The sequence below is a fragment of the Mytilus galloprovincialis genome, chromosome 4, assembly GCF_965363235.1.
Source record: "Mytilus galloprovincialis chromosome 4, xbMytGall1.hap1.1, whole genome shotgun sequence".
NCBI lineage: Eukaryota > Metazoa > Mollusca > Bivalvia > Mytilida > Mytilidae > Mytilus > Mytilus galloprovincialis.
The window spans coordinates 100221587-100249053 of record NC_134841.1 but is presented as its reverse complement, the minus strand read 5'-3'; the positions used below and the strand labels follow the sequence as shown (position 1 = coordinate 100249053).

The 27467-nt window shown below is 32.0% G+C and overlaps 1 protein-coding gene across 3 annotated transcripts in view; it reads right to left on the bottom strand.

The window, feature by feature from the left end:
* The window catches only part of LOC143073607 (uncharacterized), a 180299-nt gene that overhangs the window by 114258 nt on the left and 38574 nt on the right, over positions 1–27467 (bottom strand). For 2 of the 3 annotated variants that reach the window (XM_076249274.1, XM_076249275.1), the window contains 3 exons: positions 24454–24543; positions 22142–22178; positions 15403–18338 (listed from right to left, as the gene is read on the bottom strand). In XM_076249274.1, coding sequence (XP_076105389.1) covers positions 18209–18338; positions 22142–22178; positions 24454–24543 — 257 coding nt within the window. In that variant the 3' untranslated portion in view covers positions 15403–18208. Of the gene's footprint in view, positions 1–15402; positions 18339–22141; positions 22179–24453; positions 24544–27467 lie in introns of those variants that run through there. The other variant, XR_012977553.1, reaches the window with a different exon arrangement.

Genomic DNA, 27467 nt, shown 5'->3' with positions numbered 1-27467 from the left:
TGGTACCTTTGATAACTATTGACCCCACTCGGTCGATGCCACGGCTGGTGAAAGTTTTGTCCCAGAGGTTATCACAAGCCCAGCACATCGGTGTTGACATGAAAATCAATAATGTGGTCATTTTTATAAATTTTCTGATTACAAAAGTATGAAATTTTTGAAATACTAAAGATTTACTTATCCAAGGAATAGATTGCCTTAGCCGTATTTGGCACAACGTTTTGGAATTTTGAGTCCTCAGTGCTCTTTAACTTTGTACTTTATAATTATTTTGACCTGAGCGTCACTGATGAGTCTTATGTAGACGAAACGCCCGTCTGGTGTATTAAATTAAAAGCCTGGTACCTTTGGTAACTATATAACTAAGAGGTAAATAACTCAAAATTGGAAAACATTGTCACTGGCTGTTATGCACAATACAGCATGATCTATGAACTTCTGAAATTAATGGTAACAATGTGTATTTGCGTGTACAGCAACTGACGCGTTTTGTTTCAGTCCCGCTGAAGTTTATTGGATAACCTTCTTTTTTTAATTTTCTTATTAGATTTTGGGATATTTGAACCTCCGTCAACTGCTGATCTCTCCAATAGTTTGTAACTCTTTCATTTATGATAATTGAATAGTTTTTATTGTTCTTAGTGTTAAAAATCCAATTTAACTTTATATATTTAAAAATTTTGAAAAACTGTATGCCTTATGTTATTTATCTGATACCATTTTATACACTTAACATCTGTTCTGAATGATGCTTGAAGTAATACACCGGAAATTGATTTGCAATAGCTTAACATCTATGGCACTCATATTTGATTGGATTAAACTATTTTAATTTGCACAATTTTGATTTATCTGGTAAAATGACTTTTAATTTCATTTTTAACAGTTATATAGAGTTTTTATAATATATTTTAGTTAGGAGAGGCAAAAGATACCAAAGGCCCATACACGCTCATTCATTTTCATGTCATTTTTCATATCAGACCCCTTATCAGTCCATGGTCAAAATCATCCCTCGAGCCTATTGGCTCTCGGGCTGATATCATACCCTAGGGCTGATAAGGGCTCTGATATGAAAAATGCCATGTTATTATCTATATTTATCAGTTTTAGATGGACTTCTCTTTTCAATGTACTTAGGAGTTCAGGTTTGAAGTTATACTTCCCTAAATAATAAAAAAGGAAGAATTAGCAGTGTTTTATAAATTGACATACAATTAATAACATACACACCTAATGTTTGAATTAAAATGAATAAACACGAAATATTTGACATTAATATTGAATCAAGTCCAGACTTCTATATGAATTTTTAGATGACTAAATAGTTTAGCAGTGAATGAATTTCCCCTCTCAATGTTTGATTCCCGTTATGAATCCGGTTTAAAGTAAAACATTGTAATTATTCTCTTTTGTTTGACAACATTTCAATCCATTCATCTATGATGAGTTTATTTATTAGGCACTTTTATAAAATATGTTCAATTGCACGGAAATCTTTAAAATGCTTAATAGAAGAATAGAAACTTAATATAGGATACCAAATTAAGATGTATATCCGTACCCACTAAAAGGTGGAGGCGCACCATTTTCATCAGAAACAAATGTTGTTGAAATGTTTGCTCATAAAGTTTAATAAAAAAGTCTAATCATTTGTTATTTTTAAGACTTCATTTCACCTACAGCATTCTCATTATATCACTGATTTGAATTTGAATCGTCATTCTACAAGAAACGATGATTTAAAATAATTTCTACAGCTTATCTCCGATACGGTGTGATACTAAAATTATAATACTGCTAAAAGGCTTGAATCTACAAAGGGTACGTGATCAAACAAAGACAATTCAGCTAACATATAATTCGACAATCATTATATGACTCTGAGTACGCTAAAAAGATTAAAGGTTTAACTTTGAACATTATTAAAGGTTTTTTTTTTTAATTGCAACACTTTTAGTAACGAAAAGACTTTACTTTGTTCTATTATGACTAAACTCAGATAAACCCGTCTAAATTGCATTTAATTGATAAATTTAGCAACACTTACCTTTATCGTGATGATATTTTTTGAAAAATAGTCACGAAATTTCTAAATATACTGCTGAAATTTACCCAAAGGTACTTACTTTAAATAAATCAAATTTAATGTTATAATTATTCTCTCATAGATTTAGGTATTTCCGTTTAACATGGGAAACTCCACACTAAAATTTACAACAAGAGGGACGATTTTCCGTTCCTAATTGTTAATTTTTTCCTTTTTGAATAGCTATGTCCGTGTCTGTTGTGTCGTGCTTTATTTTAACAAACGTAATCTGTGTATAACTGTTTAATTATTAAACTAGAGATTTCGTTACCACAAATTACTCCAAAAATTTACTAAATTCTTCAATAGGTACGAAAATTTGGTTTTGTAGATTGGTTGTATCTGTATAAAGCTAATTGCAAACGAAATAGAACATCCTTTTTTTACGGAAATATTGTTTACCGTGTCCTGAAATTTAGAAACGAACCTGGTAATCTTTTCCAGGTAAATCAGGTACGCTGCGCCAACTTAAAATTGCATTGCGGGAAGAATGGAAAAACATTAACTGCCATTAAAAATTACTGTACAGAAAATATTATTTTGTATAAAAATGTTATTTTTAAAAAAGCTTAGTGTGGCGTTTTCATTTGTACTCAATATAACTGTTTAACTAGTCATTTGGAATGTAAATTTAGATCCACCAAACGCCGTTATCAGGTTTCTATAATTTGTTAATTTCAAGAAAACCATTAGTTCGCTAGAGGTTTTACGTTTAGTCATTAATTGTATGTGTCATTATAATCGAAATGCATTTTAAATAATATTTCAGAGTAGTTGCGCTTTGTTTTGTTTTTTTGAAAGAGCTTTGCTATTTATTCATCAATGCTAACATTCAATCTTTTAATTAAAAAGAATTGAAAAATAAAATAACATCTATTTTGTTTAGAATTGCGTTCTTTCATAAAAAAACTTTTTTTATCTGAAAAATAAATAAATCAATTGACGTTAAATTTCATGGAAAAAAATTGGTAACTTTTGATCGGATTTTACAATCAAAAGAAAAAGAAAAAACACAATCTAATGCATACTACTACTATAAACTGACGGACAGCAATTTGCAATCAATGGCAACCTATTTCATTCACATAACAAGGTACAGATACGAATATGGAATAATCGAAATAAACATGTATATTATCGGTGATAAGGATTTTGACGCCCAGTAAAAAAAAATCCCCCTACGACTGAATTTACCAATGGAAATTATCAACACTCTATTTGTTTTTTTTTTTATTTTTAAACCGAACTTAAAAGTTTATCTGAAGCTTCATTTTCTAAATTATTTATAATTGTTCATGACGTGTGTTTGTTGTGTTTGAGCTTTTGTGTGTTTGTTGTGTTTGAGCTTTTGATTTTGTCATTTGATTACGGACTTTCCTTATTAAATTTTACTCGGCGTTCAGAACATTTGTGATTTTACTTTTTTTTATTCGTTTTTTCTTTAGCTCTCCACCAACAATAAATTTTGTGATTTAAGAACTATATGTCACCGTATGACCTTCAAGCTTGTTTTTCAGTATATGTCTTACTTAAATTTGCTTTATGATTACGTAAAAAATATTTAAAAGATACATTTTTTATTCATCACATATGCCTTTCTTTGTTCAATTACATAATGATCGACAAAAATCAAAACCAAACATCTTAAGTAAGATTCGAATTTAAGTCTCATTTAGATTAATTAAGACTTCGAGTTGAAATTCGAGCTATTTTATATATCTTTTAGAGTTCGTAATAAAATTTTCTATCGCGGAACAAGGGCTTTTGCTCGGGCTTCCGAAAAGAGGGCTCCGGGATATGCGTACTAAATAAACAATGTTGCAGTATACAAAACGCAACACAGATATTGAAATAAAGTTAGATGTGGTGTGATTGCCAATGAGACAACTATCCACCAGAGTTTAAATGTAGTGGATGTAAGAAATCATATATAGGCAACCGTATTTAGTACGCATATCCCGGAGCCCTCTTTTCGGAAGCCCGAGCAAAAGCCCTTGTTCCGCGATAGAAAATTTAATTACGAACTCAAAAAGATATATAAAATAGCTCGAATTTCAACTCGAAGTCTTAATTAATCTAAATGAGACTTAAATTCGAATCTTACTTAAACTTTACCTCAAGAAGTGACTCAAATTCAAAGTTGTTACTAGAACTCTGCCTTTAAATATGACTCACACTCGAAACTCAATGCTAACTAGAACTTTAATTCTAAGCATGACTTGATTTCTAAAACTAACTCAAAGTTTAACTCAAACATAAACCCGAACTTTAATTTGAACACTTATTAGATGGATGGCCACACGCATTCAAGGCACATACAACATGGAAATCTATCTAAAAATAGAACAGGTTTTTCCGTTTGGTCACGTGGTTTTACCTCATCAAGTAATGGGATAACCACATCAAAGAATGACAGGACCACATCAAAGAATGACAAGACCACATCAAATAATGAAACAAACACATCAAGAAGTGTAAAATCGTCAAATTTTGAAACATCATTTCGTAATGTTAAAACCATATAAAGAATAGACAAATCATCATTACGAAATAACAAAACCACATCATGTAATGAAACAACATTACGTTGAGTCACATACACATCAAGAAATGTTAAAATTACAATGAATAATGACACAACCATATTAAATAACGGTGAAGCCACATCGAGTAATGACAAATCCATATAGAGTAATGACAAAAATATATCAAGTCAATACGAAAACATATCGTGTAATATCGAAATATCATTAAGTTATAACTATTCCATATTGAGTTATATCAAAACATCATTACGTAATGTCAAAACCATATTAAGTAAAGACAAAATATCATTAAGTAATAATATAACAACATAAAGTAATATCAGAATTCCACATAAGACAGCTGTGGCGTTCCATATTTTCATTTATTTGTCCGTTTTATAACATGCAGAGGAAATTGTTTTTACCTTCGATTTATGCCTATATCGTTTCGATGAAAAATCATTAATGATGTTCAGAATCTAAAAATGCACATTAGCACTATGAATAGTGGACATCGCTATGCATTAAAGAAAAATGTTTGTAATTTATAATGAAGTGATGAAGGGTGCTAATGACGTGTGTGTAGTTCGCAGCAAACAGAAGAATATCTTTTGGCCGATAATTTTGAAGTTGTACATGAATTATTATACAAATGCATCAGAAGGGAAAAGAACCATATGTTGATTTCTATGTTTTAGAATCCTATTATATATGGCAACAGTAGTAAACCGCTGTTCGAAATTCATAAATCGATTAAGAAAAAAAAAACAAATCCGGGTTAAAAACTAAAACTGAGGGAAACACATCAAATAAAAGAGGAAAACTACGACACAACAGAAACACAAGACTAAAATTTAACACATACAGAAACGAACTATAATATAACAATGGCAAATTTTCCTGACTTGGTACAGGACATTATTTGATATTATTATTATTAATTGTGTTACCTATAAGAAGCGCAGGTTTGATGATATGAAGTCTGCAGTAACTGTATGTACATATGTGAACAAGCTTGTCGCGAAATCAAACGAAATATACGTAGTCAAACAGACATTCCATACCGATTGATCAAATCATGATGATATCCATAGCACTTTATTTCCATCATTACCTTTTTTGAATAGCAGTCTAATTGGTTTAAGACTGAAATGTCTTATCTGTGAATTAGATAATGATGTTTTTATGCTATTACCATACCTGCTAATGTATTACCTCAAATAAAAATGATAAAGGATAGTGATTTTTCTATGTGCTATTAGCATTATTCATTAACCTTCATTAGGTTTCAAAGGTTTCGAACATTAAAATATATAAAACATATACTCTGAATAAAAAATATTATCAAGCTTGAACAAAACAGTCGAAAGTGCCATTTTTCTGCATAAAGTATGATTATCACAAACATTTTTCTTTTAAGTTTGTTCTTACATTAGTTATAATCGAAAGCAACAAATAAAAGAAATAATAAACATCTATAACGTTTGCTATCAATACTAAGCAGAATATCCAAACTCTAGTAGGATCAACTTTATAAGAAGAAAAAACAACTTAAGGTATTACTACATTATCTGTGAAATGGTTACCTGACAAAAAATATACTTCTCATTAAATTTTATTAGGTACGGAGTATTGTGACAAGTGCTTGATTATATAGATAATGATAGTTTACATGGTTACCGTCTGACCGTCTGGTAAAATCAAATGTTTATATTCTAAAATGAAATATAAATAATTTTTCATTGAATTGATCTGCTTTAAAAGAGGGACAGTCAAACTCATCAATCGAAAATAAACTGACAACGCCATGGCTTAAATAACAAAAAAGGAAAAATAGACAAACAATAGTACACATGACACAACATAGAAAATTGAAGAATATGCAACACGAACCCCACCAAAAACTTGGGGTGATCTCAGGTTTTTCGGAAGGGTAAGCCGATCCTGATCCACATGTGGCATCCGTCGATGTGCTCATGTTATAACACATCCGGTAAATAGTCTAATTCGGTAGGTCACATTCATGAAAGGAAAGGGAATTGTAGTTACGACGTAAGGAGCATATCCGATATAATTTGTGAAACAGTTGTTCCATAACGGTCAACCAACTCCTGATGGCGTCCGTAAAATTTACGATTGAATGATCTCAACTTCAATATTTGGAACTCTTGATTTAATAGCTCCATGTGAGCAGCAACCCTCTCAAAAAAAATCAAGATAGAAAATGCAAGCACGGAAATATCGTATCAATTGGGAGATATATACCCCGTATGCAGGATATGCTGGAATGTTGCTACAAAGAATTGTTTTCTCTGTGCCATTAGTGTTATCAAATCAAAAATCATAACAGTTAATCATGTGTCATTGACGTTCGGAAGAATCAACAATGTACCTTTTAAAACTACAAGGAATAAACCAGAATAGAATTATGTTTCTTTTAAATCATCGCGCAAAGGAAAACAGATTAGATTGAAAATTCCTTATATAGAACAGTTTCCTTTCAACAAGTTCAGAATTAGATATAACATGCAGAGTATTTAGTCTGTATATAAATAAACAGTTTATTGTTTTCTAAATTCAGTTGTCATTGGTCAACCAAAAATGCTTTGTTTAGTACGTATTACTTGTGTAATCAAACTACCAGATTCTGCAAACGTATTTCTAGAAAAGCATATATATAAATTCGAAAAAAGGAAAAGTGCTGGAATGTCACCTTTTGTTCAGTAACATTTCTTAATTGATTGCGAAACAATTTAAATTTAGCAAAGTTCATCAATCAAATTGCTACATTTATCTTATCTTAATATTTCTAAAAGTTGTATACAAACAAACCAATATATATATTAAATGTAAGAAAAGTTTAACAAACTCGATTTAGACATATTAGAAAATATCTGTTTGTAGACATAAACATACGTCTATTGTTGCAAGGCATAATCAGTTTAAACAGAAAAAAAAACATGTCTGATCTTCTTTGTGTTGAAAGGACTGAAATGAGAAAGGAATTGTCTTTGCAGGAAATTAATTAAAACGAACAGGTTTCCTCAAACAGATTTTATTTGAAGTACAAAGAATTGAAAATTCAATCAATTACTTCCAGAGTTAAATGACCTAAGAATAGAATACAAAAGTACATTTTTAAATTAATATGTTGTAATAAGTCTTAGATACCAATGTGTAAATACTACCTACAATGATGAAATATCCAACATAGCAGGATATAGATACAAAGATTAGTACATACAAATGTCAACACAAATTATTGTTCAAAATATCTAAAACACGAAAGTTCTGAAATACCTGACGAACGTCATGGAATAAGATAGAGATACGATAGAGATACGATAGAGATACGATAGAGATTCGATAGAGAAACGATAGAGATACGATAGAGATACGATAGAGATACGATAGAGATACGATAGAGTCACACTGTTTCCAGTCATGTTTACTCAGTACTCAGTAAAATACCCTTGTCAACCGACACCAAGGTTAACAATGTAGTTTTCAAGGGGTAACAATCTGCTCTATCACCCCTTAGGTACGTGTTTCTTTAATTTATAATACTGAATATTCTGCAATAATTATTGTTTTTACATTTTAAATTGAAAATACTATACTATGGTGGCATGTTCATAACAACGAGACATTTTCTAGAAAAACACCAAAAGTGAAGCAATATGTTGTTTTTTTTTTAGTTTAACAGTATGAAAATTATGATGCCAAAACTAAAAACATTATTGAAGTAAATTCGTTATTTTTTAAACTATCGATTCATTTGGTCTGCACGAGAAGGTGACATTCAAAAAGTAAATTGTCTTCCGCTGAACCATTGGATAAGGCAAATTGTCTCCCTCGTATTAGCCAATAAAAATTTGACATTTAACGTGAAGCATAATAAACTGATAAATACAATACAGACGACATAACTATATCACAGGACTATATTATTTCTCCTCCTGATGTGTATGGTGGATATATGTTGCTATGTCATGGGATGTTATACATCGTGCTGCCGGAAGTGTTATAAATTTGTATTTCGTGTGCTAGAAAACTGAACAGTTCAACGTCTGTGACGTCAGATGCCAAACAATGACGGCATTAAATATATTTCGTCACGCCATAATAACCGTTATATTTGGAAGCCATTGAAGAAAAATATAACACATTTAATCTTCGGTCTTATATTTGAAAGAGATGTTGATTAGACGCTTGTATCAAAACGTGGACATATATGTCCCTTCAGTAACAAGAGGGGTAAGACGTAAAACAAAATCCATTTATTACTCATTTCCTCAAGACAGAAACCGCATTATATTCAGTTATTTATATAAAGGTATTCCAACAAAGGGTTATTTATAGAAACATCTTTAAAGGCATACGATACAGTTTTTATCCTGTTTTGAAATTTTGATGAACATTTTTATATTGGCTATTTGGACCTGACTAAATCAAATATGTAACAAAAAAAAACCACCTTCATGTACTTCGTTTTGAGTAAATGAGGTAGAAATTTCAGATATTTGCTCAAAATTAGAATTTGTGGACGTATTTTTCCTTTCAACATAAATGCATAACTTTTTTGTTTTAAAATATAAACACAAGCTGTTTTTTGTTAAATTATTTGCAATTTTTTATAAATTGATGCATTTTATATTTACAAATAACTTATATTTATCAAATGTTCATAATTTTTGAAACAAACGTCATGTTTTGCTGTATATTTATCAAATTTAAAAAAAATTGCACTATTGACTTTTTTATGAAAGTTTGTACAGATAATCTTCATACGTAATAAAATAAATGTCATTTTAAAAAAGAGGGGTCCAAGAACTCGTTTCAATGTTTCAACTTCGTACTTTATTTGGCCTTTTAAGCAGTTTTTGATTCGAGCGTCACTTATAAGTCTTTTATTGACGAAACGCACGTCTGTCGTATATATAGAATTTGGATCCTGGTATCTATGATGAGTTATTTACAAGTTAAATACGTTTGAATGATAAAAATCAGTCGAAAAATGCATCTTTTCTCGATATGTCACAGTTCAAATTTACGTTAGCAACGTCATTACCTCCCCTGTAACTGTACCGTATGCCCTTAATCACTATCGGAATTCATACCGATATCAAAAATATTTGTTTGATGATATTGAACACCACTGTCTTGTGTCAAACAGATGAAATGCAAGCAAAGCTTAGACAGTGAACTTCTTTTTATATGACAAGACATTTAAAAAAGCGCAGTTTTTAACTGTATAAATAGTATTTGTAACTACTTAATGCCGCATTGGAAAAGATGAAAAAAGAGAAAAGATCTTTTCTTAATCTTTCCTTTGCCAACAAAGGTCACGGTGGCGTCAACTTAGGCAATATCCTTCATCATTAATTAGTCCAGTCGAAAATACCTCCTTATTTCAAAGATCAGTCTGCACCAATCATTTTCAAACCTATTGCAACTAACATTTTCAATTACAAACACGTTTTGCAGGATCTCAATATTGACGACTTCAAGTCTAAACCGCCTGATTGCACTTGTGTTAGTTCCCAATTCACATATAATCCTGCTGGCCACGTTATTACCAGTGACCTCAACATTGTCAATAACACTTCCCTGTGAAATGTTTTACCTGAGATCACCCCTAGTTTTTGGTGGGGTTCGTGTTGCTTGTTCTTTAGTTTTCTATGTTGTGTCATGTGTACTATTGTTTGTCTGTTTGTCTTTTTTTATTTTTAGCCATGGCGTTGTCAGTTTGTTTTCGATTTATGAGTTTGACTGTCCCTCTGGTATCTTTCGTCGCTCTTTTAGACTTGAGGTAAGCTTGATTTTTTAACTAATGAAAACACTTGCTATTATAAATTGTTATCACATGTAGAAGGTGTGCTTTTGAAGATTTCATACCATAAATTGAAAAGGAATAAAAGAAATCCCTGTATACTGGTTTTTTTTTAAACCAGAAAACTCTCAAAACATTGAATACAACACTTTTCCTAACTTAAGCACAAACTGACCAATATACTAACCAATTATGACAGATCGGGTGAACGCTTATAAACGTAATAAGATCAAGTAACATTTTCATTACCATTAAGATAAATGATCTTCCATTTTACATAAGAAAATGCATTTACCAAGTCAGGGAAAAGTAAGTTGTTATCCATTCGTTTGATGTGATTGAGCTTTTGATTTTGTTATTTGATTAGGGACTTTTCCTAATGAATTTTCATTGGAGTTCAGGTTTTTTTTTATTTTTCGTTTTAAACATGTAAGAGGGCGTCTTTTTTTTTAAATCGATGCATGTCTTAATAAGGTTCAAAGATACAAAAATATGTTTCCCAGGTTTCCCAGCTTAAAAAACAAGTGCATCTTTTATGGTCCATTACACACAAAGCTTTAGTTTGTGGCATTTGAGATTGCATTACGGTGATATTTTTCATGCCGTTAAAAATTCTGTTAAAAAAAGCAAAAAATACTAAATTATAATCCTGGTACCTTTGATAACTATTTACACCACTTGGTCGATGCCACTGCTGGTAGACGTTTCTTCCCCGAGGATATCACCAGCCCAGTAGTCAGCCCGTCGGTGTTGACATGAATATCAATTATATGGTAATTTTTATAAATTTCCTGTTACAAAACCTTGAATTTTTCGAAAAACTAAGGATTTTCTTATCCCAGGAATAAATTAGCTGAATCGTATTTGGCAAATCATTTTGGAATTTTGGTTCCTCAATGTTATTCAACTTTGTACTTGTTTGGCTTTATAACTATTTTGATCTGAGCGTCTCTGACGAGTCTTATGTAGGCATACTAAATTATAATCCTGGTACCTTTGATACCTATTGGATACATTTGAATTTTTTTGTTTTATATACTTTTGAAATTAACACCACATGCACATACAGTTGCCTTATTATACCTTACCTCGATTTCAGGGAAGAAAATTAATTAATCTATTTATTGTGTTGAGATATTTATAAACAGTTAACGTCGTAATTTTAAGAAGATTTCCCTTGGTTTTCGAAATCATATCATAAATATAAGTTGTTTTATAGATATAGAATGTCCAGCAACCAATAACATAACTAAAGGTGTAATTATAACCACTGGTAAGGTGTATGGTGCAGAAGCTGTAGCAGTGTGCGATGTGGGTGCTGCTGTCATGTCAGGGAACATTGTACGCATGTGTGGACTATCTGGTACCTGGGTCGGTACAGAACCAGTATGTCAAGGTACTACACGTAAAATACATTTAAATGCAATTTTAATTCTGAAAAAATACATCTATTTTAGTTTTGTTATAAAAATATGAAGAAAAAAAAACGGAAAGAGAAGAAATGCATTTGAATCATATTATTTTACATTGTCCTTATGACCTGTGCAACCTGTAAAGCATATGCCATTAACACTGTGTGTAAGTGATATAAGAATTATGTGAACATCTAACACATTTTGATTTGAGATTAATTAAGTGGTGACTTCATAATAAAGTGTTTCGAATGCATCCACATCAGTATAAATGAGGCGGATTTACCAACACGACGGGTGCAACATGTTGAGCAGGATCTGCTTACCCTCCCGGAGCACCTGATATCACTCCTAGGTTGTGTTGAGGTTGGTGTTGCTTATTCTTTAGTTTTCTATATTGCGTCATGTGTACTATTGTTTGTCTGTTTGTCTTTTTCATTTTATTTTTGCCATGTCGTTGTCAGTTTATTTTTGATTCATGAATTTGACAGTCCCTCTGGGATCTTTCATCCCTCTTTTGAAGTGTGACAGACCAAGTCATAGCAGAAAAAACGACAATAAGACCATCAACACTTAGCACAAACATGAAATTATATTTAAACTTTACCCTTACATGGATCATCGAAGATTTATATAGGCTTACTATGTAATAATTTTATTTTTCCTTGGTTACCTATAAAATGGCGCGAACGTAGTATATAATTTTTGAAGGAGATATTACCTTGTGGCGCAAAGGAAAAATCGGATTTAGTAACAATTGCCACATATGCAATGCGTCTTGTCATAAACTGTATATAAATTGAACTCTGGATCCAATAAAATAATTGAATACCATGTTAAAAATTTCCATTTCATTTGTGTAATTTTCATAATAATATTATGTCCACCAATCTATAATCAATGCAGATTTTGTATTTGATTTGGCATTCCTTAGGTCATTTGTTAATAACAAAAGATACCCTTGACGTTATAGACTAGACTATCCATTATATCAGTAATACACCAATTTGTCGTATTTAATCATATAATCTTTTTTAAATATTTCAACAAAGGAAATGTTTCAGCGTATGAACTAGTTCGACCATATTTCTATCTTATTTTCAATAATAAATACTTAACAGTCATAAAAGTTTAATCAGTTTTCCATACCCCAATGCCAATTGTTTTTGTTTGGCGCGTTTTTGTTTTTCAGCTATTCTTCACTTCATATTTTTATGGACATTCTTCAACAATATCAATATTTGAAATCAGTAGCATTTTATCTCCTAAATGTATTTTGTAAGCGAACCCTTCAACAAAATTCATTTCAATTGTAGATGTGTACCAAGTTTTCCAAACGGGCAAAGGAAGGACAAACTATAGCTCCGATTTAGCTAATCTGGCTATCGATGTTACATCGCTTTCTAGATATAGACGATCAAAGAAAAGTGTTTACTATGACAAACGATCTCATATTGCCATAGGAGCATGTGGGCTGTTTGCTATAATTGCAGTGGTGACTTTTATTTGTTCATTAGATCTCATCAAGTTGAGTTCACAGATGAAATATCTGCTAACACTACCTGAAAAGGTTTCTAAGAGGGTCGCCATGGCAAAGAGACCTAAAATAGTACACAAAGTATTTGTCACACGGAAGTAACATGATCAGAGAGTTACAATATCGACAAGTCAGTTATAAAGGAACATGTAACTCGCTTGATATGTATTTGATATTAAGCTATACACAGTTTCTTGTTTGAAACAATACATTTAAACCATTTCTCTGAATTATTTAATATAGGGGTATATGAAAAGTGATAACAAATTTTATCAAAAGTACCAGGCTTATAAGAGCGATTATCTGGCCTAGAAAACAGTAAGGTTGTTTTAAAATTATAGTTGTCACATAATTCAATTAGGTATTGATCTTTTCTAACCACTAAGAAGTATGCTAAGCATGAATACTAGTAGTTTTTCTATAAGCATCAATCATGATACGATATAATAAATCACAAAAATATGTGTTGCTTTTCTAAAGTCCGTCAGTATATAATTTACTAAGTGCTAACTGAAACATATACTATTAACAATGTGATGTTTTGTGGTTTTTTCATTCTTGAATAATGTTTTTGTACAGATAGCTTTTTATTTTATTTCTGCGATGTAAATATAGAACCATACAACAGTGAAAAACTACAATCATTGAGGTGATTTTTGTGTCTTAAGGTTGCTCTATATAATATTCAGATATACGGCATAAAACTTTTCATACTCTGTTCCGAAAGTACTGAAATACTGGTCAGAGCTTATTGGAATTTTATAGTATGCTTTCGGTGACATTTTTAAGCTGCTTGATTCATTTAAATATTTATTACATTAAAACTTTTTCGGTAACATATATTCTTACGCATGATGACCAAAACATTACTTGTATCAAAATATTAGTAAGATATTATATTGTTCTACTGTATAATTGTAAAGAAAAAGCAATATACCGCTGTTAAGAAGTCATATACCCATTTAACTGAAACGGACACAGGTCACAAACCAAACCTGATGGAAACTCATCAACTATAAAAGAAAAAAGTTGATCATCAGAAACACTGAATCGCTACAAAAATAAAGTCCAATATACATAGAAACAGATTATTTCATAACAACTGCCATATTCCTGACTTGGAACAGAACATTTGCAGATGAAGTGATGAGTTGAACCTGGTTTTATGGCTAGTCAAAGTTCCGCCTATATGTAAATATTTAAACTACCACTAACATGACAATATTACGTACAAAAATGCAGTACAAATAAATGCAAGAACACTCAGGACAGAGAAATACATAAATAAATATTATAATAATAAATTTCAACAAGTAAAACACATGTAAGTTTTTCTTCTAGATCATACTTTGTAAAAACAAAAAAACAAAAAAAAATTGTGAATAAAGTTGCTTTAAACTAAAAATTATATAAATGAACAAAGTGATTAATTATCTTTTTCTTTAAATGCATATAGAAAATAAAATAGAATTAAAACCACAAACGATATGACATGAAACAATATCCAACAAGAATTACAAATGAAACATCATAACTAAATGCACAAATATTGATTTTTATATACTGAAACACGTCTAACACCAATGAGAATTTACAATCAGCAAAACAATCATATTCAGGAATAAGTCACATTCGGCATTTCGAAGAACAGACGACGTAGATGGTAAACCACAATCTAAGACGAGGTAAAAATTTTGTTAGTTAGTTAAGTCACTGACACATCGTCAGTCAGTTCCAATCTGTTTTTGGATTTGTATGACCGAAAAAGAAATTTGATCTCTTTTACTATATTTTCAACTGAAAAATATAACAATTTCTGTCTGACATTTTGTCGGTCAGACAGAGTTTGCCGTACACCAACTAATTTGTGTTTGTATCAAAATGTTTTAGGAGTGTCTTTTTGAATTTTTCATCTTTTTAATTGTAAATATTCGATTCGTACAAAAGTGAGAAATATAAATTTGCCATTCTACATTTAAGTAGTTTGACAAAAGATCAATATTAACAAAGGTGATAGTTTTTTTATTGATTCTTATGACTCATACAACCTGAACACAAGTTCAAATATTACAATATGTGGCAAACGTAACTTGATATTTTTTGAATCAATAACTTCTACTAACTACTAATATTTTAAACATAATATTTATAAGAGTGATAAAAATAAAAAAGCTTCACTATATTGTAAGGGAAAAAATAAACGTTTTTCAGACAATTGTTCCTTTTAATCTAAATGATTAAAACAAACTTTTTTTCATTTTTTTTCATTTTAATTTTTGATGTGTTTCAAATGCTCTTAACAGGTAAAACTGCAGGTTTTCTTTTGCCAATTATAGCTACGATTCAGTTAGTCTGTCTATGCTAAATCGCTTTATTTGCGTTAAGTGTTAACTCGTGCCTGCCGTCTAAAAATGGCAATATGACCTTAGAGCTCCTTGTTATAAAGACAAAATAATTATCGGCATGATTTTAAGCTTTTAACTTCTATTTGTACACTAAACTTCCAAGTCAGTAATCAAATGAAAAAGGTCAAGGAATATGCACGAAAGGAACATCTGTTTTAGACGTCCATTTAATGATGTAAACAGGTTCAAATGTGTATAGTTGATCATACTTTCACCAAAATAGCTTATTATTAGCATTGTGTATCAATCATTTTGTAGTAAGTTATCATTTCGGGTACGGCTTTGACTATAAATAACTAATTCTAAAGAGGTTTAATATGGCATTTAATTTAAAACTTATACATCATACGCTGTACCTTATTTCTTTTCGACTAACAAAGAATATAAGGGGAAGTGTAACAGTCGCAGTCATTATGAACTTATGAAAATAACAATGTCTCAGTTAAAACCGTATATGATATCAGGTTCATTCAAAGGATAGGCAGTTCATGCTCCACCAGTATCTTATAAGTGATCGTTTACAAGAATCATAATCGTTGATATCTAGACAAAAGTTTTTGTTACAAGGGTCGAATTTTACAGAATGATTTAAAGGTGCAAACTGTCTAAAACGACCCGAGTTTTGTGTCTAGTTTTCGCTATTATGTAACAAAAATACACAGATACAAAAAAAAATAAAAAAAAAAATGGACGCAAATATGACCAAAGAAAACAAAATCGACAATAGTGCAGATAGCCACTGTCGTCAGATAACTTCTTTTACGAAAATGGTAGGTATATACCATGGAGGTTATATTAGCCTCCCTGGTATAACCGAAAGAGTAAAACAAACAGCAGGCATTATCAATAAAAGTGAAAAAGATATACATCTAGTGGCGATAATCATTTGTCGGCTTTTAGTTGGATTGTTGAGTACAAACTTATATAAAAAAGAAGATGTGGTATGATTGCCAATGAGACAACTATCCACAAAAGACCAAAATGACACAGACATTATCAACTATAGGTCACAGGTATGAGAATGTGAAATGAAGTTATCTACATTCTGATACTACAATTAGTGGATCAACTGTGATATGAGGTCAAATTAAATGCTTCCCTGAATATATCTCCGGGCACGCATCCTGGTTTTCTTTTATCTAAGACATCAACAAACCTGGTGTTTATTATTTTTAATTTTATACATGATCAATGAACGAATGCTGACAAAAAATTGGTATTAAGGATGAAAGCAAGTATTTAGTAAACAGGAACATAATGTGTGGATTTACGAAAAGGGTGAATAAGCCATATGTTTAATACCTTATTAATACCTTTGATATCGTCATGATCGTAATTCTGTTGATATTTGATCAAAAGTGAATAAGTATCAAAACTTATGATTTCACGTGTGCAACAATCAAAATGTTCAATTTGCATTTTTCCTTCTAATGTCACAATGTGTAAGCATAGATACCTCATAAAATTATAGAAATGGAAATGGGTCAAAGAGACAATAACCCGATCAAATGCGGAAAACAGCCGAGGGCCACCTAGGGTTCTTTAATACAGTGAGAAAATTCCGAACCCGGAGGTGTTATTTTAAGGTCACCCATAAACAAAAATGTGTACTAGTTCAGTGATAATGGACGTCATACTCAACTCCGAAATATATAAACGAAACTAGAATTAAAAATCACAAAGCCTAACAATAGGCCAATGATCCCGGCTTGAGACAAGCGCAAAAATGCGGCGGGTTTAAACATTTTTTTTTTAAATCTCAACCCTCTCCCTATACCTCTAGCCAATGAAGAAAAAAGACAAAAACACAGCAATACGCACAGTTTAAATCAGTTTAAAAGAAGTACGAGTCTTACTTCCAAATTCGTTTATTTTATCAAAACTATTTTACGAATTTTGTTAGAAATGAAGAATGAACAAGTGAGTGGAATAAACACCCATTTTGCAATGTCCGACAACTAATCATAAAGCAACATATGATACTAGTCGTTTCCATAGTCTTCAAATTCGTCATTCGACTTTTTTTTCGGAAAAATCAAAACTTCGAATTTACATACCTACGAGCATACAAACATGTTAATTGCTAAAACCCTGTAAATTGGTACCCATAAATACAGGTACTTTCAGATAATATGTCATCTGGTCTATGGTTGATAGATTGGAGATAATAAAAAAAAAAACACAACAGCATGACAAATGCTAAGCGACAAAAAGAAAATAACATTGATATACTATACATTACACAGATATAAACAAAAATCGACCAATAACAATCGCATCAAATACCAGAGATAAACTCCAGTCTTTTTTAAGTATAAGCATGGAATGTAGCCTAAGCATATTGCAATTTCATGTACCAAATTTCTACATTAACACATTAAAACAAAACATGCCAAAAGACATTATATCAATGGGCAACATCGTTTGAATCAAGCACTTCCATATAATGATTCGGATCTTGAGATTCTGCAGCATGTTCAAGTTGCCTGTAGCGTTCGTCAGTTTCTGCTTGATCTCGGGGCTGTACAGATTGGTATCTATAACAGAGATAATAAAATTCATACTGGTATTGCTTCATTGATTGTTCAATTCAAATGCCGAAAGGGAGTGAACATAGCAAGGAAGTGAACATAACAAGGGAGTGAACATAGCAAGGGAGGGAACATAACAAACATAGCAAGGGAGTGAACATAACAAGGGAGTGAACATAACAAGTGAGTGAACATAACAAGGGAGTGAACATAGCAAGGGAGTGAACATAACAAGAGAGTGAACATAGCAAGGGAGTGAACATGACAAGGGAGTGAACATAACAAGGGATTGAACATAACAAGGGAGTGAACATAGCAAGGGAGTGAACATAACAAGGGAGTGAACATAACAAACATAGCAAGGGAGTGAACATAACAAGGGGTGAACATAGTAAGGGAGTGAACATAGCGAGGGAGTGAACATAACAAGGGAGTGAACATAACAAGGGAGTGAACATAGCAAGGGAGTGAACATAACAAGGGAGTGAACATAACAAACATAGCAAGGGAGTGAACATAACAAGGGGTGAACATAGTAAGGGAGTGAACATAGCGAGGGAGTGAACATAGCAAGGGAGTGAACATAGCAAGGGAGTGAACATAACAAGGGAGTGAACATAGTGACGGAGTGAAAATAACAAGGGATTGAACATAAAAAGGGAGTGAACATAACAAGGAAGTGAACATAGCAAGGAAATGAACATAGCGAGGGAGTGAACATAGCAAGAGAGTGAACATAGCAAGGGAGTGAACATAGCGAGGGAGTGAACATAACAAGGGAGTGAACATAGCGAGGGAGTGAACATAACAAGGGAGTGAACATAGCAAGGGAGTGAACATAACAAGGGAGTGAACATAGCAAGGGAGTGAACATAGCGAGGGAGTGAATATAGCAAGGGAGTGAACATAGCAAGGGAGTGAACATAGCAAAGGGAGTGAACATAACAAGGGAGTGAACATAGCGAGGGAGTGAACATAACAAGGGATTGAACATAAAAAGGGAGTGAACATAACAAGGAAGTGAACATAGCAAGGGAATGAACATAGCGAGGGAGTGAACATAGCAAGAGAGTGAACATAGCAAGGGAGTGAACATAGCGAGGGAGTGAACATAACAAGGGAGTGAACATAGCGAGGGAGTGAACATAGCGAGGGAGTGAACATAGCAAGGGAGTGAACATAGCAAGGGAGTGAACATAACAAAGGAGTGAACATAACAAGGGAGTGAACATAGCGAGGGAGTGAACATAACAAGGGAGTGAACATAGCAAGGGAGTGAACATAGCAAAGGGAGTGAACATAACAAGGGAGTGAACATAGCAAGGGAGTGAACATAACAAGGGATTGAACATAACAAGGGAGTGAACATAACAAGGGAGTGAACATAGCAAGGGAGTGAACATAACAAGGGAGTGAACATAGCAAGGGAGTGAACATAGCAAGGGAGTGAACATAACAAGGGAGCAATTAAAAATCATCAGTATAAAAAAGTAATGACTAAACATAAAAGTAAGGAACAAAAAAAATATTACAGAGAAACGTTTATACGAAGAAATTCAACCTAAACGTATTTGAAATCGGGTGCTCTAGAAAGGTAAGCAGTTCCAATGTATGTTGCTAGCTACAATATCGCTTGGAAAATGTTCTTTGATATCATAACATAACGGAATAAAAAGTAAAATAACAAAATTAACGAACTACGAGGAAAATTCAAAACGGAAAGTCAGTAATCAAATGGCAAAATCAAAAGTTCAAACACATCAAACGAATGGATAATAACTGTCATATTTTTGGCTTTGTACGGGAATTTTCTGATATAGGAAATGGTAGATTAAACTTGATTTTATAGCTTACTTAACCTTTTACTTGTATGACAGTCGCATAAAATTTTATTATATTGATACTGATGCGTGAACAAAACAAACAAACAAATGTTAAAAATAAGGTCAACATTGTGCTATAATGTTAATCACTACAGAAAGAAACAAATGTGTAACAAAGACAAACAAATAAACTCATCATAGATACCAGGACTAAATTTAGTATATACAAAAAGATATATAGACAAAGCACATAAGCAAGAATAAAAGACAAGAATGCAAAAAATGTTTACAATGTCACAATAACACAACGACGGGATGTACAAGTACGTCATACGTAACAAAGAACACATCAAAAGGCATATGAACAAGCCCATTAGCAATGAAAGATAGATTTATAAAACAATCTTGAAATTTTTTATTACACTTTGTGTGTTGCTCTTTGGTGTACATTAGTGCAATTAAGAAGTTTAGATCAGTGACACAACTGAGTATGAAATACGTTAATTTGTACCCCACTCCCCACTATAAAGTTATATGATACCATTAAGTACGTTGACGACATGATGAGTTCAGATCAATTGTTTTACCGAAGAGACAGGAACTTGGCAAAGTTTTTCAAGCAATTATTTATAAAACTTTGGTCAGTTAATTATCCTTTTGATGAATTATTGTACAGTTCGTTTACATTCTGTTTTATAAACAGGCGTTCGTTCACAACCTGTTTTAAGAACAGTCAAACAGGCATACGATTTTACTGGAAAATTAGTAAAACATATATGAATTTCAATCAAACATCTACCACAGAGTAAAATGACGATATAGCAAAATTCCTGCAAACCAAATATTTATAAAAAACCATGGTTTTATCTGGCGTTTCAACAGCACTACACGCATTAAGAAGACACGTTAGTATGTTCAAGCCTATAGGGATAGTGATATTTTTTTTCGAATTTTCAACACTTTCTAACACTGCCCAAAAGTCTTAATACACAGTTAACAAACGTACTTTCAATATAGTAATCAGAAATGAATTTGACTCTCTGTCATGACCGTTTACATTTTATATTTTCTCCAAGGCCACTAGTGCGTTTAGGTCTTTTATCGTGCAGTGCATAAAAACAAATCTTAAATTTCATGTTCACCTGTATGCAAAATTATGTCATATTTTTCCGGATTCATCCCTCAGTTTGGGAAAGTATGAATTAAATTCAGTATTTTTGTGATTTTACTTTTTGAATTATGTCCCATACCTAATTAATGACTCTTCTTTTGCTTTGCAGGTTCAGATAATTAAACCAAATCATGGCATTTGTATAGAAAATGAATAAAACCTCTAATCTTTCTAAAATACATCATAATCACATTCTTCGTCTAAACAAATGTCTTATCAATGTAAAGAAATCACTAAAACTAACTGTAATTCAGTTAAATATGGGGCTAATTGAATAAGTAAGGACCCCTTGACCACGTGGTCACACACATACTGGTGTTATGCTATCATAGAATTACAAATCAAATCTAAAGAAAAGTAGTATAGCTGTTCTTGTTTAACACAAATTCTCTTTATTTCCCGTGTAATGATTGGTTACTATTAACAGACAACAGATGTATAAGAGAATTTGGACAATTGATTGTATGAATGCAAAAGTTTACTTGATAGTTCAAATGATGAATATTCCAGAAATATATCAATGCATGACAAATGAGAATCAAGGCTTTAAAAATATCAATTAAACTTAAAATGTGTAGAGGTGTTAAAATACTCCTTACGTTACCCTGGTTATTCTAAATGCTTTGTTTTTCCCGGATAAACTCATGATAGTAACACAATGCAAATGCCAATAACTAAAACATAGCTTATTTATGGCAGTTCTAACAGAGTGTAATTGGGACGTCGATTAACTTTGAACCATTATAAACAGACCACATGTGCATGCTTTGCATGTCGTAAGTTACAAAGTCTTTAGATCTTTTAAAAAAACTAACCTAGCCTCTAAACTCGCAGGCTGAATGGACTTTGCGTCTGAAAAATATACAAAAGCATATTTACAAAAAAAACCCATCAATTATTAAGTTAAGATACCACCTTAAAGATTATACCTAGACGATCATGAATTTCTTTGATCATAAAGGTACAACTTTTAAGAAATAAAATATCTTTTCCTTGTTTAGTGTGCTGATACAATGAATGGGGAACAACGAATAAAATGTATATAACGCAATACTGTTGGAAAACCAAATGAGTGAGTAGAGTTTTGTTAATTGTCTCTGTCCCTATTTACATCGACAGATTTCTTACAACAATGCTTGATTCTTAAAGAATGATTTATCGTTATTCCCTACAAAAGGCCAATTATTAAAACGTATGTGGTTTTAAATAATTTTATTGTTTGTTCTTATATGATACTAAAAGTTATGATCGATGCCACAGCTGGTTGACGTTTAATCCCGGAAAATATATCAACAGGCTAGTAATCAGCATTTCTGTGTTGACATACATTATCATTGATATGATCATAATACAAAACTTATCAAAGTACCAAGGATTACCAACCTAACGAATAGATTACATTAGCTATATTTAACAAATCTTTCTGAATTTTGTACTCCATGCTTTTCAACTTTGTACTGTTTTTGACCTTTTTGAAGTATTTTGATTCTAGCGTCACTAATGAGTCTTTTGTAGACGAAACGCAGTTCTGACGTACACAATTTTACTTTTTGTTTCTACGATGAGTTCATTTGTGAACTGTACGATATTTGCCTGAACTATGTTTTTACTCTCTTTTTCTTGTCTTATACGTTTGATGCCGTAATGATCACGAACGATGGACTTACTTAAAATTTAGTTTTTTACATAGGGTATGTTTTAATAAACAACGATAAGGTAAACTTATATATTGTTGACGTTTATTTGTAATCAGTTTCATAGATGATCACGGATATGTTCCAAACCTTCCTGGTTTCCTCGATGTGACATCACATTATTTATTCTTATCATAAGGAATATCACGACTGTCATATGTTGAGCAGGATCTGCTAACCCGACCGGAGCACATAAAATAACCCCAGTTTTTGTTGGATTTATGTTGCTAAGCCTTTAGGTATCTTTTTAATGTTTGTAAACTTTTGTTTGTTCTTCCTTCGTTTTTCCGTTTTTGGACATCACGATATCGGTTACTCTTCGACTTGTAAACTTTTGTTTGTTCTTCCTTCGTTTTTCCGTTTTTGGACATCATGTTATCGGTTTCTCTTCGACTTAGAATGTCTATTTGGTATTTTCCTATTCTTTTCTTGTTCCCCACTGACGATTTAAGTTTACCGTTGGTTGATTGTGAATTTGTGACTACATGTAACTATCCTTTAGTACTTAATTTTCTTTGAGCCCTTGCAAAAATATGACTCATAAGGACTTTATCCACAGAGCAATGCGACGGATTTAAATGTCTTTTGAATATTCTTATCTTTGGTAGCTGGTAGTTCCTGCTTGCTATTGCTGAATAATTGGTTCGTCTATTTAGTATCATATTATAATTGTGAACTCTCCATTTCTAAGTAGAACATTCCAGCAGCACCTGCATATGGGGTATATATCTCCAAATTGATACGATATTCCCGTGCTTGCATTTCCTATCACGATTTTCTTCATAGAGAGTTGCTACTTACAAGGAAACTATTAAACCAAGAGTTCAAAATGGTGAAGTTGAAATCATCCCTTCGTAAATTTTACGGACGCCATTACGAGTTGGTTGACCATTATGGAATAACCGTTTCACAAATTATGTCGGATATGTTCCTTACGTCGTAACTACAATGCCCTTCCCTTTCATGAATGTTACCGACCGAACTAGACTATTTACCGGATTTGTTATAACATGAGCAACACGATGGTGTCACATGTGAAGCAAGATCTCCCTACCCTTCTGAAGCACCTGATATCACCCCGAATTTTTTGGTGGGGTTCGTGTTGCTTATTCTTTATTCGTTTTCTATGTTGTGTCGTGTGTACTATTGTTTGTCTGTTTGTCTTTTTGATTTTCAGTCATAGTGTTGTCAGTTTGTTTTTGATTCATGGGTTTGACTGTCCCTCTTGTATCATTCGTACCTCTTTTATAGGTATGTCTCGTTTGTGTATCGTCTCTTAATATTTGATTTCTTTTTTTTTATTTCATTTCAAAACTTACGGCAATATTTCTTACCTGTTGTTAGCTTTTCCTTTTTCAGTTTATTTACTGGCCCAATTATTCCTTATTTGTATTTGTTAAAAGTTTACTAAAATAGGAGTATTCAAAGATTACCTTTTTTTACAATAATGAACAAACCAATCACCACCAAGTCTGTGACAAACAGTATAATTCCAATTATTATTATCGGCACAATTGACTGATCTGAAACAACAATGAATATCAAAAGTAAGTTGATTCAAGAATAATACATTGACCGTCTGAAAACACAACGAGATATAATAAATCTACTAGTATGATGTATGCTTGCTAAACTTTGGCTGCCTGATTTCAATCATTATCACATTTACTAATATATATCTGTCTCTGTTACTTGCACGTGTTTAACAATATAATCAAACTATAGTATACAGTAAAATTGGTTGTTAAAGTAGCTACTAGGATGAACCAAGTCAGATATGAGACCGTGCATACAGTTCTAAAGTTCGCGAGCGATTTATTTTTCGCGATTTATCAATACAATTATAACGCGAATTAAAATCATCCCGAATATATAAAACTAGGATCTTTCTTTTTATCTACATCAATCAAATTAATAATTCCGAAAATAAATAGCCGCGAAAGGGGCTGGTAAGGGCTAAACGCGAAATAAAGTATCTGCAAAAATAAGTTGGTTAACAGTGCCAGTAATCTAATCTGGTTTACACTCAGGATAGGAACACTTTTATCATAGTAAATAATCTATGTTTATTTACACTCGGGATTGACACACTATTAGCACGCACACTAAATAATGTATTCTATTATACACATTACTGAATAATCTATTTTTGTTTACACCCAGAATAGTAACACTTGTATCATACTGAATAATGTATTCTATTGTGTACCATACTGAAGAACGTATTTTTGTTTACACCCAAGGTAGGAACACTTAATTATACTGAATAATATATTCTATTGTACATCATACTGAATAATCTATTTTTGTTTACACCCAACCTAGGAACACTTTTATCATACTGAAGAATGTATTCTATTGTACACCATAGTGAATAATCTTATCTTGTTAACCCCCGAGCTGGGAACACTTTTATCCAGTCAGGACCCTACTTCGTCAGAATTATCTCCCCATTACGCCAGTTCATTTTCACAATCGTAGAAATGGAAGCCATTGTAGGGATGACGCGCTACAAATTTTGCTCTTGGAAACCGATAAATTTATCCACATTGCACCATTACGATCCTTATATGTCAGTTGTATTTTAAAAGACAAATGTATCAACTAGCTAATGAGCATCAGTAAATGATATTGTCTGCATTGATTCAACTTAAAACTATTGTCTGATCGGTTGTCAGGTGCAATTTTGGAAAATTCATAAACATTTAAAAAAATTCGAATTAAAAATTTCCTGGAAGGGCAGACTAGATTTTTTTAGTGTATAAAGACTATAAACCGTAGTTTTCACACACACAAAATTGAAATTTTTCAAAGATATGCACATAAACACATAAACACATAAACACACACATATATATATATATGTAAAGTCTCTGAATGATTGTATAATAAAAACTATAACACAAATTCCCATACGTTTCGGCCATTACGGCCTTCTTCATTGGAATAAATTACAACATTGAAACAACAATTACATCGCTTGGATACATTACGTTATAATAACTTCTATGACGTTCATTTGCCGCGTTTTTCGCTTTTTTAATATAAATATATTTATTATCGTTCATACATTGTGTTGAGTCCTTCAGGTTCTAAAGTTTTTAATTTTTTCATCCAAAAGGCTTCTTTAGTTTTTCTGTAAATTTCTGTCCCAAATACTCTCTCTATGGCGGTAACTTTCAAATTTGTCATTGAATGATTGTTCTGAATGATATGGTTGGCTACTGGATCTTCTGTTTTTTTTTGTGCGTATTTTTGAAAAGTTCAATAGCATTCGTTGATATAGTGTATCACCCGTTTGTCCTACATATATAACTTTTTCACATTTTGTACAATTAATCGCATATATCACGCCTACGGTTTTACAATTTATTTGTCCCTGAATGGTATATTCTTTGCCGGTGTTGTCACAAAATACCTTGGTTTCATTTATATGTGAGCATAATGCACAATTTTTACCACATGGTCCGCATCCATTAGTTTGTTTATAAAATAGTAAATTATGCTTTTTGTGCACTAAGATGTCTTTCATGTTGTTATCGCGTTTAAATGGCACGATAGGCGGATCGGGGAATATTTTCTTTAGTCTTTCAGATTGATGGAGAATTTTAAGATTTTTTCTAAGAATTGAATGTACATTTGGAAGCGCTTTAGAAAAAGTAATTACTAAAGGTACCCTGTTGTTTTTTTTCTTCTGTTTGTACTGTAATAGATCTTCTCGGTTTAAATTGTCGACTTTTTTCAATTGAACTTCAGTGGACGAGTTATTGTATCCACGTTTTCTTAGGTGCGTTTTTATTTCTTCTCTTCTTGTTTCGTAATCTTTCTCTGTTGAGCAAATTCTTTTGACACGAATACCAAGACGATATGGTATAGCATTTTTTACAGAGTTTGGATGGCTTGACGACACATGTAAGTACTGGTGTTTATCTTTGATTTTGTATAAAGATCTGTTTTAAGTTTTCCGTATTCTATGTGTACAAACACATCAAGGAATTCAATTTTTTCAGTTGAGTAACGCATTTCTGTTTTAATTCTCGGATGTAAACTGTTTGACATTTCGTGAAATTTTTTTAATTCATCTAAACCATGTTCCCATATTCCCCAGATGTCATCAACATATCTCCAATATGAAAATGGTTGTAAATTGCTGTTTTGAAATAAATTTTCTTCCCATTGTCCGAGGTAGGTGCAAGCATAATTCATGCCTAGATGGGAACCAATAGCTGTTCCTTCGGTTTGTAAAAAGTGCTTTCCGTTAAAGCTAAAATTATTGTTTTCAATGACTAAATCCATCATTTTAAGAACATCTTCCGTTGGGATTGATGTGTTAGTTCGATTTTCTAGTGCTGATTTGCATGCTTCTCGCGCTTCTTTTCTTGGTACGCTTGGATATAATTTATTTACATCTAAACAAAACATTATTGCGTTGTCTGGTAAAGGCTGT